This window comes from Nicotiana sylvestris, chromosome 8, assembly GCF_000393655.2.
Source record: "Nicotiana sylvestris chromosome 8, ASM39365v2, whole genome shotgun sequence".
Classification (NCBI taxonomy): domain Eukaryota; kingdom Viridiplantae; phylum Streptophyta; class Magnoliopsida; order Solanales; family Solanaceae; genus Nicotiana; species Nicotiana sylvestris.
The window spans coordinates 14,204,346-14,225,924 of NC_091064.1; the positions used below are offsets into that span (position 1 = coordinate 14,204,346).

General features: G+C 35.8%; 1 protein-coding gene across 1 annotated transcript; it reads right to left on the reverse strand.

Annotated features, from left to right (window-relative positions):
- Window positions 1–14,477: 14,477 nt before the first annotated feature.
- On the reverse strand, window positions 14,478–21,220 carry LOC104221935 (nudix hydrolase 15, mitochondrial). The gene is made up of 4 exons (XM_009773095.2): window positions 20,744–21,220; window positions 18,542–18,684; window positions 14,938–15,057; window positions 14,478–14,860 (listed from the first exon to the last, which is right to left on the reverse strand). Exons 1-4 carry the CDS (start codon window positions 21,177–21,179, stop codon window positions 14,636–14,638), a joined length of 924 nt encoding a protein of 307 aa, XP_009771397.1. The 5' UTR covers window positions 21,180–21,220; the 3' UTR covers window positions 14,478–14,635.
- Between the last annotated feature and the right edge of the window lie 359 nt (window positions 21,221–21,579).

Consider the following 21,579-nt stretch of genomic DNA (forward strand, 5'->3'; position numbering starts at 1 on the left):
ATAGGAGACGCACTTCCTAAATTTTACCCATAGGAGACGCATTTCCTCCTAAGTTTAGTTTTACCTATAGGAGACGCATTTCCTCCTAAGTTTACATAGGAGACGCATTTCCTCCTAAGTATAGTTTTACCCATAGGAGATGCATTTCCTCCTAAGTTTAGTTTTACCCAATCCTAAGTTGTTGTTGAAATTGGGAGCCCGCCCATAATAACAGAGGCATACATTTCAGTCTTTATATTTCCAGAGTTGAAGTTGGGAGCCCGCCCATAATAACAGAGGAATACATTCAGTCTTTTCATTTCAGGTGTTGAAATTGGGAGCCCGCCCATAATAACAGAGGAATACGTTCCAGTCTTTACTTTCAAGTGTTGAAGTTGGGAGCCCGCCCATAATAACAGAGGCATATATTTCAGTCTTTATATTTCCAGAGTTGAAGTTGGGAGCCCCGCCAGATAACAGAGGCATACATTCAGTCTTTATTTTCAAGTGTTGAAGTTGGGAGCCCGCCCATAATAACAGAGGCATACATTCATTCTTTACTTTTCAAGAGTTGAAGTTGGGAGCCCGCCCATAATAACAGAGGAATACATTCAGTCTTTACTTTCAAGCGTTGAAGTTGGTAGCCCGCCCAGATAACAGAGGCATAAATTCAGTCTTTCATTTCAAGTGTTGAAATTGGGAGCCCGCCCAAAATAACAGAGGAATACATTCAGTCTTTATTTTCGAGCATTGAAGTTGGGAACCCGCCCATAATAACAGAGGAATACATTCAGTCTTTACTTTCAAGCGTTGAAGTTGGGAGCCCGCCCAGATAACAGAGGCATAAATTCAGTCTTTATTTTCAAGTGTTGAAGTTGGGAGCCCGCCCATAATAACAGAGGCATACATTTCAGTCTTTACTTTCAAGTGTTGAAGTTGGGAGCCCGCCCAGATAACAGAGGCATACATTTCATTCTTTACTTTCAAGCATTGAAGTTGGGAGCCCGCCTATAATAACAGAGGCATACATTCAGTCTTTATGTTTCAAGCGTTGAAGTTGGGAGCCCGCCCAGATAACAGAGGCATACATTTCAGTCTTTAATTTTCAAGTGTTGAAGTTGGGAGCCCGCCCATACAACAGAGGCATACATTTCAAGATCAAGTCAGAAGACAATAAAAACAGAGGGTTACAACAAGAATCCACAGCAGGAAACAATAAAATCCCCAGCACCGGGAAACAGAAGGTTTCAACAAGAGATCCCAGCACAAATTCAGGCGCCTGAGTCAAAAGGAAGAAAAGAGGCGTCTTGAAAGAAGCAGCTGGTGAACATTAAATCATGCCCAACATAACAAGTCTGATGAAGAAAGTCGTACCCACCAGAGGAACCGCCAAAAAGCTTAATGAAGAAAGCCATGTCCCCAGCGGACCGAGCAAAATGATATTCAGAAAAGCAAATGGCCAGTATCATTCCAAAATTCAAGGAAGAAAAGCACCGGATGAAATACAAGCCGATAAGAAAGCAAGGCAACAGGAACAAATTTCAATCTAGCCTAGCTTCTTGTTTTATTTTTAAGCACGGTGTAATAAGGAGATCGGTAAGCAGTGATAACAACATGCAATAGCAGTAACATTGCAGTCCCACGGTAGTCCCAGCTACCAAAACTTCCCGAACTACATTAACCTGATTCCCCTTTAGCCAGGGATATGTAGAAAACCTTTGAAGCAAAGGTTCGGTTAAATCTTTTTCCAAAAAATGCTTCACACGGAGTAATCGGACGGGCAAAAATCGCTCGCTTTATCTTTGCGCGAAAACCCTTCGTGTCTTCGGGCAAAGAGGGGCAGCTGTAAGCACGTGATTTTTGCCCTACATGAGAATTACTCCCAGAAAATTCAAAATAAAATAATTTTCCTTGGTGTGCAATTTTGTGTATTTTTGTGATATTTTTGGATAATTATTTGTATTTGTCTGTGTTTGCTTATTTGTTAAATTAATAAAAAATACAAAAATGTGTCACATTTTGCATGTAGGATTTAATTCTACAATTGTTAGTAATTAAATTAGTTTTAAAAAAATTAAAAATTACAAAAAATAGGCATCTTTTGCATTTTTAGCATTTAATGTCCAAATGAACAATTTTATGCTTAATTATTACTTAATTGTGCGTTAATTGTTATTGGGAGTTAATTTGCGCTTTTATAACTTAATTTAGTTCTTAATAATAATTTAAGTATTTTTATAATTTAGTTTTAGAAAATAAAAGAAGAAAAGATAACAAAAATACAAATAAAAATCGGATTGGGCCACTTCTTCAATTTTCAACCCCAGGCCCAAACAATTGTCCACGACCCAGTCCACTTCACACGGGTCGACCCGGTCCGCCCCATTAACCCATTGACCCAAGACCCACTTTTCATTTTTGTCCTAACACAAAACAAAACAAAACACAAACAAAAAACCCTAAAAAACCTAAACTAAACTATCTGCCCCCCACCCTCTCTTCTTCTTCTCCAAGATACCAAACACACCAAGCATCCATGGCAGCACTTCCGTCTCCTCCGGATCACAACCACCACCATCGTCCAGCCCCGTCGCTACTGCCCCATCTTCTTCGCGACGTCCTTCACCTCCGGCGACCATGGCTGCCCGTTCCGTGCTTTGCTTTCGTCGGAATAGCCTCTTCTGGTTCACGTCCAAACATACGCCATTGCTACTGCGCTGCTTTCTGCTTCATCGTCCCTCTGTCCCAGCCACCAGCCTCGTCGTCCCGTCGTCACTGCCCAAACGATCCTCCATTAAATCCGACGAACGCTGCTGCTTCGCCTTCGTCGTCACTGCCCGACGTCCAGTCCCCCCCCCCCCCCAGCTGCTGCTTCTTCGCCTCCAAACAGACCTCGTCGACCATTGTTGCTGCGTCGATTGCCTCCCCGTCGTCACCACTGTTACGCCCAGTCGTTTCCATGGCCAAGCTCGTCAACCAGTCATTTTGGCTGTGTTGTTGCTGCCTCACTTCCACCATCTTCGTCGTCCGCTTCAAGCTCGCGCTGCTGCTTCATCGTCCACCATTTCGTTCAGTTGAGTTTTAGTCGAGGTCGTCGAGCGTAGTTTTGAGTTCGCCAAGTTTACAAGGAAGTCGAGTTCGTCGTTGAGTTCGTCGTTGAGTCCGGGCAGATTTATTCCCATCTAAGGTTCGTCGAAACAGTTCATACAATCGAATCCGTCGTTTTTCATCTCCGGTTAGTAGTTTTTTTGAGTTTTATTTTGTCCGCATTTTGTTTTGATATTTTCGAATCTAAAATCGGCAAATGTGTGTTTTGTTCATGTCTATGTTTAGATATTTGATTTTTTGTTTTGTTCATGTTCATGTGTTTTTGTTGAATTAATTTTCAGATTTCAAATGGAAGTTAATTAGTTATTTTTCATGTTTATTTCATGTTTGTATTGTTGTTTAAGTGAATATTTGTTGGTTTAATGTTTGTTAGATTCAAATTGAAATTTAATTAATTATTTCTTCAATTTGTTTCATGTGTTATGCATTTTTCAGAAAATATTAATGTTGTTTGAATCGTTAGAATCCGTCATGTTTGTTGCTAAAAATAGATTTAATTCATGTTCATCTTTGTTTGAAGTTCATGTGTAAATTCAGTGATTTAATGTGAGTTTATGTTTGTTTGTGATTCGCTTGATTTAATTTGAATCATGCATATTGTTGTTTGTATTGTTGTGTTCTTGCTCATACATTCATGGTCTAAATTAACCAGGATTGGTTCCCGATATGGTTAATTCATTCCATTAATTTTGAGTTGTGTTGTTCATCGTGTTCATATAATTGTTGTTGAAGATTGTTGAGAAATTGGTCATCTTGACTATATTTTGGTTGAGTTATGATTAATTGATTGTTTAGAGCAGAGGGGTAATTTGGTAAATTGCATTGCATTCGGGGGTAGATTTGTAATTGCAATAAGGTCGGAGGGGTAGTTTGGTAATTGAACATTATTTTGATTCTTTATGTTAAGCATGGGGGACAAATATAATGGGGTGGGGTTTTTGAGGTATTTGTTTAATATAATGGGGGACAAGACAAAACATAATGGGGAGGAATCTTGTACTTTTTTAATATAGGCATGGGGGACAAATTATAATGGGGAGGAATCTTGTACTTTTTTAATATAGGCATGGGGGACAAATTGTAATGGGTTGGGAATGTGTTAGTTATTTAATGTAGGCATGGGGGACAAAATTTAAAATAAAGAAGACATTTAATAGTGGGCCAAAGCATGCCATTGGGGGAATAATTTTGGGGTTGGGAATGGAAGACTTGTCTTGCTATATATAGAGTCATTCTTGACTTGAAATAGGGAGGATTTTTTGAGAGAGTTTTGAGAACTTGAATATTATTGAGAGGATTTTTGGGGAGAGAGTTTTAATACGTGAGGTAGAACATAAAACATTTTTCTACATTTTGAGAGCGGACATACTTGAAATATTTTGAGAGTAAAAGAGAAATGCAATTTGAATTTTCACTCGAATAATTTCCGTTTGCTTTTCTCGAGGGTTATTCAAAATCCGAAACTACTGCCTCTTGCATCTGTTCTCTCTTCTGCTTTGATTGTGATTGTACTTTTGCACTGCTGAGTTTTCAATCTGTTGCTGGGTTATTCTACTGGTTGTTACTGGTTTTGCGGTGTTGCTGAATCTGCTGTTGCTGTGGTATTATTGCTGCTGACTCCTACTTCTTTTGTTCTTGTACTGCTGTTTCCAGGTACACATTTGTACAATCTCGGCTTAAAGCAAAAAAAATGAAATATTAATCAGGCTTTGTTCCTGTTGAATCCCTCCTGTTTAGATTTGTGTTTGAATATAATTTTCCTTTCTTTGTATAAAAATGTAGTCGATTTATTAATGAGTAATGGGGTTGCATGTGTACAATTTCTTCATCTAAATAATGTTAGTTTAAATTAATCAAATACTAGTTAATTCGTTTTGATATTATGGTATGTCAATCTCATGTTCTCGTATTATTGAATAATAGAATATAGAATGAAAGTAGTTTTTCTTTGTACAAACTCGATCGCAATTTTCCATTCGCATTAGCCGTAAACTAATAACTAATAAGTTGACGTTTTTCAGCATGTAAATAAATAAGAGATTTTCTTTTATTTTAGAGACGAACTTAATAGAAAATATAGTCATTGTAGGTTTATCCTTTAAAATAAAAATGAGACGAGCCTCGCCAAATAAAACGTATAGATTGCGGGGCCCTCACAAAATGTATGGTTTAATTAGAATTCGGAAGGACCGTTTAGCGAATTTCACGGTCTTCCCAAAATAATAACGCGATAGTCTCTTTAGGCGCGTGTTTAATATTTTACTTTCTTAAGCCTGGGTGTGCATTTCATGCGACCCGTATCCAAATCCCAAAACATCAAATAAAACGTGTTCCGGATTGTGGGTGCATTTCATGTGACGCAGTCCAAAGACATGTTTTAAGCGATGTTCACATTTCTTTTAAAAACAATAATAATAAAGCGGTTAAAAGATAAAATTTGCACATAAGTTCATATTCGTATAAAATCATATAATCAAGCCAAATATAATAGTTGAGCGACCGTGCTAGAACCACGGAACTCGGGAATACCTAACACCTTCTCCGGGTTAACAGAATTCCTTATCCGGATTTCTGGTACGCAGACTGTAATATGGAGTCATTCTTTTTCCTCGATTCGGGATTAAAATTGGTGACTTGGGACACCCTAAATCTCCCAAGTGGCGACTCTGAAATTAATAAACCAATCCCGTTTCGATTGTCCTTTAATTGAAAAAACTCCTTTGCGCCCTCGCGGGTGCGTAAAAAGGAGGTGTGACACTCTCATCTCAATAACTTTATAAAAAAATTAGAAACTTATCCAGATTCATCTTCAGAAACACTCTTGGATGAAATTGTTTCATGTTGAAGCTAAAACTCCATGCTAATGTGTAAAGACCCGACCTGTCGTTTTTAACATTTCCATCCCGTTCAGCTATTTGAAGCCTTAAGTAGCGTCGTTTTGTGTATTATGACTTGCGAGAGTTGTCAAGTTTTGTTTTCAGATGATTCAAAATTTAATTGAAAGAAAAATCCATGTTTTGGAAGCTTAAGTTGAATAAATGGACCGGATGGTAAAATATGTGTAAATTACCCCAGAATAGATTTTTGATGATTCCGATAGCTCCGTATGGTGATTTTGGACTTAGGAGCGTGTCCGGAATTCTTTTTGAAAGTCTATAGTTAAATTAGGCTTGAAATAGCGAAAATAGGAAATTTGGAGTTTGGAAGTTTGACCGGCGAGTTGACTTTTTGATATTGGGATCGAAATATAATTCTGAAAATTGGAACAGCTTTGTTATATCATTTATGACTTGTGTGCAAAATTTGAGGTCAATCGAAATTGATTTGATAGGTTTCGACATCGAATGTAGAATTTGGAATTTATTAGTTTTGAATAGGCTTGAATTGGGGTGTGATTCATGTTTTAGTATTGTTCAATGTAATTTGAGACATCGACTAAGTTTGTATGTTGTTTTAGGACTGGTTGATGCATTTTGTTGAGGTCCCGAGGGCCTCGAGTGGATTTCGGAAGGTTAACGGATCGATTTAGACTTGAAGAAAAGCTGCTACATTTTTTCACAGCACTGTGAAAAGTAACATGCGTGAACAGTAATACGCGTGAACAGTAACACGCGTGAACAGTACCGCAAAAATTTTGGACAGTGTATAGCGGAGCAGTTCGAGTTTTCTTCCATTTTTGGACTTCCAAGCTCGGTTTGAGCGATTTTCAGAGGCAAAGTTCACCACAAAACTTGGGGTAAGTATTCTTGACTCCCTTGTGATTATATTTCATGAATTAATCTTCATTTTTGGAGTTAGATTATTGATATTTCAAGAGAAATAGAGGAATTTTCTAAAAGTCCATAAAACGTTTTTTTTGAGATTTGAACATCGATCCAGAGTCGGATTTGAGTAAAATTGGTATGGTTGGACTCGTAATTGAATGGGTTGTCGGATTTTTTAAATTTCATCGGATTCCGAGATATGGGCCTCACATGCGATTTTTACTTAAATTTCAGAATTTTGTGAAAATTTAATATTTTCACATGGAATTAATTTCTACAAATTGTATTGACTGAATCACATTAATTGTGGCTAGATTCAAGGCGTTCGGAGGTCAATTTATGAGGCAAGGGCATAGCGGAGTAAAGAACTTCACGGTTTGAGATAAGTAACTCTTTTAAACTTAGTGTTGAGGGTATGAAACCGCGAATTATGTGTTATGTGATTGATGTTGAGGTGATGCACATGCTAGGTAACGGGCGTGTGGGCGTGCACCCTGTGAATGGTGACTCTGTTGTTTCCAGGACACTATGTAGTGGTCCTGCTTTGTTGGTATCTGTGTTTTCACCATGTGATAAGTAAATTGAGCTGTATATCATGCTAGATATCATGTTTAGGCTTTATACTGATATTGTTGGGACCCATAGTGGTCGTTTATTGCTGTCATCTTACTGATTTCATTTATATTTCATATTCAGTCATATTCATTTATTCATATAATATCTCAGTCTCAGTTGTTATTATTGATACATTATATCATCATTTTTGGGCTGATTTTCATGACATTTTGATCCCGAGAGACGGGAGAGATTGATGACTGAGTGAGGCCGAGGGCCTAATTGTGAGGATGATTATGTGATCGGGTTGCACGCCGCAGCATGTTGTTACTGATTTATGATTGAGTGAGACCGTGGGCCTGATTAATTTATGCCACAAGATAGCCTGTTATAGCGCTTGGGCTGAAAGAGCCCTTCCGGAGTCTATACACCCCCAATGAGCGCATGTACCTACTGAGTGTGAGTGCCGAGTGCGAGATCCGAGTGACTTGGGAGGATTGAGTGATTGTGAGGCATGAGTGACTGTGAGGATTGAGTGACTGGGAGGACTGAGAGGATTGAGTGACAGGGAGGACTGAGTGAATTGATACTCTGAGAGTATGCATATGGTTTTGTCACTATTTTGCATTGCATTGGCATGTACATTGAAATATAGGCATAGAGACGTACTTTCCTCATGCCATTTGAAAAATGAAATCTCCTATTTTGAAAGAAAGTTTTATGAGAAAGATCATAGTTTTCAGACTTACTTATATTTTGGTGATTTCAGTGAAAAGAATTGAGTTTTATTATTATACTTGAAAAGAAAATATTTTTTTTTGAACTGTGAACGAGCTGAGCATTTTATTATTAAGTTATTCCTTGTGATGCTTTAATTATATTGTTATGAGATGTTACTGGATATTGGTGTGGACTCTGACCTTGATACAAGCTCGTCACTACTTTCAACCTAAGTTTAAGTTTGTTACTTATTGAGTACATGAGGTCGGTTGTACTCATACTGCACTTCCTGCACATTGCGTGCAGATTTCGGATGTCGACGTTGCTGTGTTCGATGGGAGCTGACTTGAAAAATGTACCGGCGTCACTGTTATAGCTGCCTCTTGTTCATGGTAGCCTTACAATTTTAAACTATGTTTATGTATTTGTCAAACAGATGATGTATTTTTTTTATCAGCTTTGTAAACTCTATTCTTAGAAGCTCATGATTTGTACTACCAGTCCTGGGGAGGTGTATAAGAGATCATTTATTTTCCCTCAGTAAGTTATATTGTATTGGACTTGAAGAGTTGGCTTACCTAGCGGGATGGGTTAGGTGCCATCACGACTAGTTAGATTTTGGGTCGTGACATAATGTAGCATGAAGTTGTTTCATGTTGAAACTAAACTTCATGTTATAGCATGAAGTTATTTCACATTAAAGCTAAAACTTCATGCTAGTGCATGCTGAAGTTATATATCATGCAATCTATAGTTTTATCATGAGTTTTATCCGAAACTTCAGTCTAAACATGCTGAAGTTATTTAGTTCATTTGCTAAAACTTTGGTTTAAACATGCTGAAGTTATTTAGTTCATTTGCTAAAACTTCAGACAAAACATGTTGAAGTTAGTTAGTTCATTTGCTAAAACTTCAGACTAAACATGCTTAAGTTTTTGTCTTGCAGTGTGTAATTTTCTAAAGAGTTTTTGCTAATGCATGCTGAAGTTATTTAGTTCATTCGCTAAAACTTCATACTAAAACATGTTGAAGTTTTGTAACGCAGTCTACAATTTTGTCCTGAGTTTTATCCAAAATTTCAGTCTAAACAAGCTGAAGTTTTTTAGTTCATTTACTAAAACTTCAGCCTAAACATGCATAAGTTTTTGTCTTGCAGTTTGTCAATAGTCTTTTATTAAAGAAGGGCAAACTCATCTTTTTAAAAGGCTTTAACAAAAAAATGGGTACGGATGCAAGCGGGAAAAAAAAGCGGGTGTAAGTTAAAAGGGGACGACCAAATAAGGCGTTCCATGCAATTTTTACTCTTAGGACCATACGTGAATACATGATGTTTTGTGCATCAGACTGTTTTTTTTTAGGTAAGGTACATTTCGATGACTAGATGAAGCTATAGTTTGTTTTTTTACGTGTGTAATGGGTATTTTTTCAATTTAATCATCTGGTGTCAACATTCGATTAAATTAATTTTTGCGCCAAATAGATTCATTAAGGGGTAAACGTTTTCTATCAAAAGATTTTTCACTTTTGAGGCTGGAATTCAAGATTTCTTATAAAAAGAAGATCTCAATCATCACATCACTCATTTCCGGTGGTGACAATTTTCTAATGAATGTAAGTTCTTCATATGATATTTTTGTGTACATTAAATTTTTGACACATAACAAGACATGCCGGTATTAAAACAGAGAAAAGAGAGAAAAGAGATCATAATGAAAGGGTAAAAGAAATAAGAAGAGTTGCTTTCTTATGCCAAAAACTAGAAAATTTTGAGGTGATTCTATGATAGTTTATTAAAAGATGTGAAGAATAATTTGAAGTTGCGGTAGGAAATCACAAAGTCTAAAATTTGGTATTTGCTAGTTATTTTTATGAGTGAGTGGAAAAGTAGTGTAAAATAAGGGTGAGTTTGGTACGAAGAAAAATATTTTTCATGAAAAGTGAGTGGGTTTCTTACTTATTTTTCCTTGTTTGGTCAGTGAGTGAAAAAGAAGTACTCGCTTTCTTAAAATGAAAGAAAATATTTTTTATACGTCAGGAAAAGAAAATACTTAGTTTATTAAAATGAAAGAAAATATTTTTTTTACATCATGAAAAAAAAGTACTCTATTAAAATAAAAGAAAATATTTTTTCTACGTCAGGACAATAAAATACTTAGTCTGTTGAAATGAAAGAAAATATTTTTTCTACATCATGAAAAAAAGTACTCGTTTTGTTAAAACGAAAGAAAATATGTTTCTACATCATGAAAAAAATACTCGTTTTGTTGAAATAAGAAAAATACTTTTTCGACATCATGAAAAAAATTACTCGTTTTGTTGAAATGAAAGAAAATACTTTTTCTACACCATAAAAAAATTTACCCGTTTCGTTGAAATGAAAGAAAATACTTTTTCTATATCGTGAAAGAATATACTTATTTTGTTGAAATAAAAAAAATACTCTATTTACAACATGAAAGGAAAGTCCACTTAATAATATTTTTGGGGTGGGTGTGGTGTGGTGGGGGTTGGGGTTGGGGTGGTTGGGGTAGGGGTGGTTTGGAGGTGGAATGGATAAGGTGGGTGGGGGTTGGTGGGAATGGGGAATAAGACGGAGAATGTTGAAAAAGAGTTTTGGAAAATATTTTCCTTTTTTTTAATAGGGAAAATATTTCCTTCAATTGGAGGAAAATGAGTTTGCGAGTAAAATATTTTCCAAAATATTTAAATCAATCAAACATGGAAAAATTGAAAAATATTTTTCGGAAAATATTTTCCTTTCATATCAAACACACCCTTAGAGAGAGCATTGAGAGATTTGAATAAAAGTATTTCTCTTTCATATAAAATTATATTTTGAGTAAATATATTTCCTCCATTTTAAAAAACAATTCAAGAATGGAAAAATTCGGCAGCTCGAATAGATCAACTTGTGATTGTCGATAACGGTTATGAAAACTCTTGTAAGATCTCGACGTTGCGGAGAATCCAATATTCAAATTCTTTTTTTGTATTGCAATATTGAGAAAGAAATGAGAACTAACCTAGTTTGAGTAATTTTGCCGTTATTACAATAAGTGCGTGCAACAAATCATGTTAACTAATTATAGTTATGTGATAAGTTATAGATAACAATATATACTCCCTCCGTTTTAATTTAGATGACAGTAGATTAACTTGAGCACAAAATTTAAGGGAAAAGAATTTTTTTTTTTTTTTAAAATATGTGGTCTTAAAAGCTTAAGAGGTAAAAATTTTGTAGGGCCATGACATTTGTATAGCTATAAAAGCTTTTCGTTAGAGGTAAAATGGGTAAAATAAAAAATTTAAAGTTAAATTATTTCCAAATATAAAAATGTGTCATCGTTTTTTGGAACAAACTAATAAAAAAAGTATGTCAATTAAATTAAAACGGGGAAGTACTATAGAGCTAAGTAATAAAGTTTATATAAAAGATATTTATCATGCACTTTCTAGTTCTGTTTGGACTTTGATAGATCCAAAATCGACTTTTCCACAACTTAGTAGGCGTTTGAACATAAGAATTGTAAAATTCCAAAGAAAAGTGAAATATTTTTTAAGTGAAAATGATATTTGAAAATTAGAATTGTGTTTGGAAATAAATATAATTTTGGGTTGTTTTTGAAGTTTTTTGAATGATCTGAGTGAAAAAATTGAAAAATAACTTTTTGGAGTTTTTCAAATTTTCGAAAAATTTCAAAATTCATCTTCAAGTGAAAGTTGGAAATTTTATGGTCAAACACTAATTTTGAAAAAAGTAAAAATATTTCGTAAAAAAGTAATAAAATTCTTATGTCCAAACGGGCTCTTAGTATATGTTCATATCTCACTTAGAATTTGTTAGATGGAGCACAATCATGTGACGATTTAGAGCATAAGCTAACTTGAGTGGCTGTAGGAGTCCATCAACTTTAAATTCTAAATCTACCTCGGAACGTAATATATATACTTGTCGAGCCTAGTGATCAATATTTAGTCACAATGTGAAGTGTAATGTTATGAGTTCACATCCTATTGAACCTTTTGCTTCTCATCTATTAACTGTGTGAAGGGAAAAGAAAAAAAAAAAGATAAGACATAAAATAGTCTGCAACCACATGGAAACATAATAAACATGCCACGTTCTTGCAACGACAACATATTCAGTATTATCCTATACCGTAGGGTCTCGTACGGTAGTGTGCATCATTTTAAAAGATTTTTCTTCCATAAGGAGATGACAGGTGCAATCCTTTCTTGGTTGGCTGGCAACCCCTTTTGGACCAAGCAGCCTCACCAGAAATGAAAGCAATTTTTAATCCATCATATAACTTTCTCATAAAGTTTCTCCAAATATTTCTAAAGTTCTCATAGTCTTTGCATCAACTTTATATAGGACATAAAATAAGGTTAATAAATCAATAGGCAATAAAGAAGCCAGCAACAAATCTACTGCCCATTTCAACCAGTGGCATTATAGTTTATCACCTATCTTTAATTGGCACTAGCTTAGTAGCCCCATTATTTATTTTTATAATGTGTTCGAGATAGTTTTTACTTACCTCAATTATTTCATCGACTACTTGCTAACTCCTATATATCAGCATAGGAATCAACATAACTTTGAGTAGTCACATATTTATTTCTGGCATAGAGTTCGAGCCATGAAAACAGCCTCTTGCAAAAGTATAGGTAAGGTTGCGTACGATAGACCCTTGTGATCCGGCCCTTCCTTAGACCCCGCGCATAGCGGAAGCTTAGTGCACTGGGCTGCCATTTTATCCTTTTCTAATTCCTAGAGTTTTGAAGATTGCAAAAATTCAAAATTGCTAAAGATAGAAAGTCTATATTTTTTGGATTTCTGGATCTTATTGAAACACAACATGACTACGTCAAATGGTATTACAAAAAATCTAGCTCTAGCTCTAAATCAGTAACCAAGTGCTTCAACTAGACACCTTTCTTTCATTAGCCCAAATAAGAAAGATAAATTCTAAGCTATCCCATGGAAAAAGAACATTAATTCCAGTCAGGAGAAATCCTACAGAAAAAGCAAGCAGTTAGAGAGATAGAGAGAGGAATCATTTCAATGTAGCTAAATATTGGCTAACCTGCGATGAAAGTTTGCAGATTGCGCATCGGGGCATTTGCATCTATCCCGCTTTTTGGGTCACGTTTTAATTTGTGTCCGCTTTGCAAAAAAAATTGCAAGCGGACCCACTTTTTCACGGTACTTCAGCATACGGGGCTGAAGTAGCAAAGACAATCACGCAAAACTTCAGCATTCTAGTAGCCGGGCCTGAAGTAGACCAAGTGTGCTGAACTTAAGCATTTTAGCGCTGAAGTTTTGTTCTCTATTTGTTGAACTTAAGCATTCTAGTGCTGAAGTTTTGTTCTCTATTTGCTGAACTTAAGCATTCTAGTGCTGAAGTTTTGTTCTCTATTTGCTGAACTTGTTTTTGTTTGTAATTGCTGAACTTAAGCATTCTAGTGCTGAAGTTTTGTTCTCTATTTATTGAACTTAAGCATTTAGTGTTGAAGTTTTTTTGTCATGGATAAGCTTTTTCAAAAACTTCAGCAGAAGATGATGAAGTTATTTAGTTAATTTATAAAAACTTCAGCACTAAATAAACTGAAGTTTTTTTGTCTTGGATAAGCTTTTTCAAAAACTTTAGCAGAGATGCTGAATTTATTTAGTTCATTTGTAGAAACTTCAGCTTATTTAGTACTGAAGTTTTTATAAAAAATGAAAATTTTAACGCAATTCAAGAAAATTCAGCTAGGTAAAAAGAACATAAGAAATTTATATACAACTTATTACAACAGCAAAAGTACGATGCTTTTAATTCTCAAGTCCGATGAAGGATCAGAGAAAGTGTGAGAAGCGTGGAACTTCACGTTCTTCAAGTGACCGAATAAATTTACAGAGAATTTCGCCTTCCATAGGTCCGAGTGACAGCTCCAGAATGGCTAGAAGTCTGATTTTTGCACTTCTCCTTTAGTGAATGCACCATCCAACAACCGTCCCTCCAATACGTATAATATACTTCAGGAATATGTGAAACTTTCCAAGCTGTATCTATGAATATCTGTATTACTGTATATTCATAGCAGCACCAACAACAGCAGAAGAAAGAAGAAGAAAACGGAAGAGGAGAAAGGGGGCTGAAGTTATTTAAAAAGTGAGTACAAATTAAAACTTTAAAAAAAAAATGGGTATATGTTAAATGTGGGAGACCAAATAGGGCGTCCCGTGCAATTTTTACTTGCGCATCTGAGCTCAAAACTGCACAAGCTGGCCCGACACCACGTTACAAAAAAAAATATGTGCCCTGAAATCCACTTTGTAAAGCATAAATTCTGAGGAAGGTATTTTTAGTTTTAAAAATGATGTAAAATTTATTATTGGAGGGTCTTAAATTTTTTCACTACATCTGATGGTTTGAAAAATACATAGTAATATTCCACTATGTGCATTTAATTTAATTTATTACACAAGCTGGATTATAAAAGAAATACAAGGATCAAAGTTAACTCATTGTAGTATCCTTGTCCACCACTTTAGGGAGCTTGAATTTAGGATTTTGTTCCAAGAATGCAGGTGGTCTCTGATACACAACCGATGCTGCTCTAATTAAAATCCCAGCAGTTAGACCCCAGATCAAGTATTTCTTGTTGTCCAACTCGTAGTCGAACAAATGAATCAGATACTTTTCTCCCATCCATTCTCTTTCTTCTGATCTCCTATTCTCGTCCTGAATAAAGATATTTCGCGTGAGTATCCAAGAAATGGAAGAAACTTATTCGTCACTTGTCGAAGGAAAGTACAAACCTTGAGAAACATCTCCAATGGTACATCAAAAACTGCTTCTACTTCAGCAATATTAGGAGTGGGATTGAATTCCTTTTTATTGGAGAGAATCCCAATTACAGGAATTACTCTAAGAAGATGCTGCAAAAATAACAAATGTATGAGAAATACACACGCAACCAAAAAGTACAAAGGGATTGTTTCGTTGCTAGTAAAATAATTTCTCCATTATAGTGACACTTATCAGGATTCAAATTTCGGGTTCACAGCTATGTAAAAAACAAAAACAAGGCAGCCCGGTGCACTAAGCTCTCGTTATGCGCGGGGTCCAGGGACGGGACGGACCATAAGGTTCGATTGTACGCAGCCTTACCCTACATTTCTGTAAGAGGCTGTTTCCACGGCTCAAACCCGTGACCTCTTGGTCACATAGCATCAACTATACCCAATTACGCCAAGGTTCCTCTTCAGATTTACAGTTGTGTAAATTTAAAATATTTAGCAGCACCAAGTTTTAGACAAGACCAAACTTGGTAATAGCTTGAATAAAATGGATGAGCTAACAACAAAGAAGTCTGAAACGAGATCCGCCAAAGACTTCGAGGATGATGCAACAACGAGTTCGGCCAAACAAGAAGAAAATTGCTCTTAATAGCTATTTCAAGAACTACTACAACAACTCAGTATAATCCCACTTATTTCAAGAACTACAAAGTGATAATCTAATATAACCAACTAATTCTTATATCCTAAAATGCATTATTGTCTTTGCTTAGTTGATATGGTAAGCCATGTAAATAAGAGGAATTTTATAGTTAGTCAGTACATATGTTGGTGGGAGATAGCAAGAAACCGGTGTAATAGTCGAGATGCGCACAAATTAGGTTGTTCATAAATTTTGATAATATCCCGGACTGGTAAGGTAGCTTCTCAAGCATGCACAGATTTAAATACTGAACATGTAATTAGTTATACGAGTAAAAGAACATTTTCAATAGTAAGGAAATGGTTGACATTTCAAAAGTCTACTAGAAAATGGTGTAATGCCTTAATGAAGATATCGTCAGTGATCACCTCCACTAACTCTCTCCATCCTAAGTCGATTAACATTTTTTATTTTCAATTCTAATCCAACAGCAATCTTTGATTTCTTTAAAAAAAAGTATTCGAAATTTCGTTATCGGAAAAGGCCTAAAAATGTCACTCAACTTTCAGAAATGGTCTATCCATGCCATCCGTTAAAAAAATGCTATTTTATGCCACTGCCATTACAGAAATGGCCCATCTATGCCATTATTTGACTAACGGCTGAAATTTTTTTTTTTAAAAATATTTATAAGACTTGAATTTCCACGTGTCCTGTCATTATTGGTCTGAATTAACCCATGCCCCACTTAATTCTAACCTTGGTTAGGTCCATCTACCCAAACCCAACCCGATTCAAACAAAACCAAATCCCCTTCACTCTCCAGTCCTCTTCCCCAAATCAGCAACCCTAAAACCTCCATTAAATCCAATTTCTCCATTATCTTTCTGAAATTGTAACCCTAGCACCATTAAATCCTTTCATCTAGTTTAGAGACTGGGAAGCAGCCATTTCCTCCAATTGGAAAATGAAATGGGTTTCGGTTCATGAAGTCCCGAGAAATCAATTTGGGACTATAATCATGTCCAGCATCTTCGCAATCTATGTCAAATTGAAACTCCTCATCCACTTCAGACTTGGGAGAAAGAATCTCCCTCTCAGTAATCAGCCTTCTTGCCTCCAAGCAAACAACTTCAAGCTCACTTGGTTCCTCCTCCCCACTACGGAATTCCCTGCTCACCATCTCACCAATTTCAGCAAGGCAGAGACCATAAGCAGCGGCTTCCTTGAGAAAAATGGTGGAAAGGGCCAAGACTTGGGAAAGATGACCGGAGAGGGGGGATTTGGAAGGGTTAGGTTTGGCTTTGGGTTGAGTTGATTATTTGGGTAAAAACTTAACCGGGTGGGATTTGGATTAATCGACCTAACTGAGGTTAAAATTAAGTGGGGCATGGGTTAATTCGGACCAATGAAGACATTACACGTGGAAATGTTAGTGTTAAAAAAAATTTAAATTTTTTTTGTGTCGTTAGTCAAATAATGGCATAGATGGGCCATTTCTGTAAGGGCAGTGGCATGGAGATAGCAATTTTTTAACGGATGGCATGGATAGACCATTTTTGAAAGTTGAGTGGCATTTTTAGGCATTTTCCGTTTTGTTATTGATACTCTTGCAAGTCTAAATTCTGGAGATCTGTAGTATCCTTGAAGCAGTTCCGGAATGTGTAAGTTTATGTTATCCAATGTTTTAATTTACTTCGGAAATTGGTTAATTTCACTGCTAAATGGTAAAAATGCCAACTCGCTTTGGGAGCACCATACAGCTCAAATATTTGCAGTATATTAGCGAAGCTCACAACATCAAAACCAGCACCTTATTATTCTTAACACTACAAAAACTCGGAGTGCAATCAGAATACCAAAGATATGCACAAAATTGCAGCAAAACTTAAACCAAGAATCAGCTAGACGCTAGTAAAGTACTGCAATGTCTTTCTGTTTAATGTACATTAACTACAATGCTGCTCTTTTAAGACATTAAGAGACCTATAATTTTGACAATGTTTGAATTTTAAGTTGGACATAGAAGAAAGAAATAACAATAACAGGAGGCTTATCCAGATCCATGTTCAGCCAATAATGTGAAATTATCAACTCTTGACTTGTGAATGTTCTTCATGTTTCTTTGCATTTCTAGTGTATCATATTTTCCATCGACCATTTTCTCTTATTCGTCTTTCTTTGCCTCCCTCCCCCAACCAAACGAGGACCCCCGTCCTAGATAGGGATAAGAGACATGGAACAAGGAGAGTATATCATTCTTACATTGATGTATTAAATATAAAGTGCACTTCTGAGATAACCAGCACTATAGAAGATTTGCAGGAGATCATACACTACGATGGAGAAGGAAAGAACAAGAATTTAAACAGTACACAATCTTTGGGCCTAAGGCTAAATGAATCGTACAGTGTCAGCAGAGCACAACTACTGCTTGGAAGAAACCCTAAATGAATTTTAATCTTGTTGAATAAATTATGCCAGTAGGAAATATAAAGAGCCTCCAGTACTTCCCATTTTTGTTTTGTATGGTGTTGGTCTGACATGAATTTAAATGGGGAAAATAGTCATTGAGAATTCATATTGCCTATCCCAACTTGTTTCGGACTGAGGCCTAGTTGTTCTTGAAGAAATAATTAAAGAAAAACTAAAACATCAAGTTGAGCCTTATGAAAGTGTGTTCTCCATACTAAACTGGCACAGAAACAGAGAAGTTTTTCTCAGCAGATTCACCATTACATTCCAGATACATTTCTCTGATCATTTACGCAGACAAGCAAATAAAATTGGTGCACTCTACTAGTAAGGGCAGCCCGGTGCACTAAGCTACTGTACGCAGCCTTACCCTGCATTTGTGCGCTCTACTAGAAAGTTCAGCTAAAAATTCAGCAAGTTTATGAGGAAACAAGTTGTTTTTCAACCAATACTATGATTACATCCACCCGAAGTTTCTTTATAGGCTAGATGATAACCACATACCTTAGACAAGAATGGCTCGAGGCAAGTCACGATATTAACCAATGAAGGATCTAATCCTATCTCCTCCTTTGCTTCTCTGGTTGCAGTGTCAGCATCACTTGCATCTCCCTCTTCTGCTTTTCCTCCAGGTAATGCAATTTCACCTACATCAGTGACATTTTAGTTCAAATCAGCTAAACTAGCACAACACTACGTAGGAGAGGATAGTATAAATAACAGCAAACGTTATATTTTAAAATACTTCAAGCAATTTGGTAACAAGATTATAGAAAATTAATATCTTGAATAAACAAAAGTATGGATCAATTAGACAAAATTTGCAAGCCGCAAACTATCAATCACAAGAAAGATAGTAAATTGCCTAAACATTTAAATAACATCATTTCAGCAGCAACACATCTGTATCCAGGGGCGGATCTACAGTATCGGGTACGGGTTCCTGGGAACCAGTAACTTTTGTCGGGTCTTGTATTTGTATCGAGAAATACACTAAATGTATAAATAATTGTCGCTGGGAACCCAGTACTAGAAACGGCTGTTTGTTCAGCGGCAAATGAGGACCCTGCTTAGACTATGTTTTTGTAAGTTGGTTGACGAGGGTTCGAATCCTATATTTGACAGTTTTTTAACTTCACCTTTGGTTTTTTCACAAAACGACATCCGCAGGCACTTGTGTTGTTTCTATTTTCTTATTAAAAAACACTACAAATGAAGTTAAATTAAAAGAGGCCAGCCAAATAAAAGAACTTGCTGAAATTTTTTGTCCCGATCAGTTATTATTATATATTATTTGAGATCGCTGGGAATGGGAACCCGTAAGGTTCAAATCCTGGATCCGCCTCTGTCTGTATCAAACTGGTTATCAGAAGCATCCAACCATAATCTCTAGAGAAAACAAGAAAACTATAACACAATTATGTCAACTTAGTTTTAGCTATCAATTTAACACATGGAATCAACTGGACGAAAAGTCGAAACAAGGACATTGTATAGACAAAATGTCTATGTGCCGAACTCAACTCAAAAAGCTAGCTTAGGAGTTGAGGTGTACCCAAGACCATATAAGGAGACAACAACCCATCTCGTCGACTAATTTAGTACACTTAAACACCTCTCACACAACCAAGTCAAGATATATGGAACGTGGATAACATAACATGGGGGACCAATACTAGGAAACCGAGAATATGAATGGATCTGGCTCTACTACATGTTAAGAAAATAGATCTTGGGCCTAACTCAACCTCAAAAGCTAGCTTATGAGGCGAGGGTTGCCCCAAGACTATACAAGCAGACAACATCTCATTTCCTCAACCGATGTGGGAAACGTAACAATCTTGATTATCAATGGTGGACTACAATCCTCTTATAAATCTAAAAGAAAACTGGTTATATTTCAAGACTTCCTATTTTATCATGCAAAACCAGCACAATAATTTTTCATAAGCTAGGCAATCTTACATTATAGCTGAACAAATTAACTGTGCTGGATAAATACCAAACATACATCAAGCCACACTATCATCATCGACATGTAAACTGCATACCTCTTGCTGTCTTGCATGCATCAAATCACAGCCATATATCAAAACAACCAATCAACTACGTCTCAATCCCAAAAACTATTTTGAGTCTGTCGGCCATATGAATCCTTGACCTCTATATCCAAACCGTTCTATTCGGACTCATTTCATTCCAATACTGAAAGATATGTCCTTTAACATAAATTACAGGTTCTGCATGCAATCTTCCAAAACCCCACTACACTATGATGATCAATCAACCACCATAACTACTACTTCTAAGCTCCAAACAATATAAATTCCGGAACAATAAATAGATACACCCTCTGTCCCAATTTATGTTCCATCGTTTGACTAGGTACGGAATTTAAAAAAGAAAGAAAGACTTTTGAGACTTGTGATCTAAAATAAGGCACAAATATTTGCATGGATATAAATCTATCTCATTAAAGGTAAAATAAGAAGTTAATAACTATTAACGGTAAAATAAGAAGTTTAAATTAAATTATTTCTTAATACATAAATGGTCATTCTTTTGGACAAATTAAAAAGGAAGATATGCCAAACAAATCATCATGAAGTTTAAAATTAAATTATTTCCAAATCTAAAAATGTATCATTAACCGAAAAGCAAAAGTGCGCGATATAAAATAAAAAATAGGATCTAAAATTCACTGACCAGAGTGAGTAGAGAGCTTAGAAGATCTCTTAGTAAGAATAACTCTTAATTCCCCATCATCATCCCCTTCAAAAAGACAGATCAAAACAGCAGCTCTTTTAGGTTTAAATCTTTCAGTTTGCACAGCAGAAATTGGTGTCACTGATTCTTGAAAACCCAATTGAGAAACAACTTTCCCTGCACTCTCTTCCAATTTTTGCTCCTCAAAATCAGAGTCAAATTGAGGTGGTGGGGGTTTGTAAAGACGCAATTGTTGAGCTAAGGCTAATAGTCTTTTTTGAGAAGTATTATTAAAGCTGTGGTTTTTTGAAGATGATGAATCCATGATTAGTTTGCGTAGTGAATTTGGAGATTGAAATGAATAAAGGGTTAAGGAGGAAATTGATGATATTGATATTGATATTGACATTGACAATCTTCTAATTGATGATAGCATTTTTCACAAATTTGTATTGGGTTTATCAAAAAGTACAACATATTTTAGAAGCTCTTAGATTTGATTTTTGTTTAGTTTTTCAAACATTTAATAGATTTGATTTTGGTTTAGCTTTTTTTAGAAAATTAGATTTGAGCCGTCTTTTTAAAAAACAATTTAAAAGAACTTGGGATAAAAGTTATACCCCTCATATTCCTTTTTTTTTTTTTGGGTAATTAAACATTTTCCATTAATCACCAATGTAGCTTTACAAGTCCACAGTTGACTTTATCACAGTTCTGTCACGAGCTAAAAATAACAAGTCGTGATGGTACCTAACTCAACCCGTTAAGTAAGCCAAGTAACAGAAAAACACAATTCAACTGAGATTATAAGAGAAAAGAAAATAGATAACTGAGCA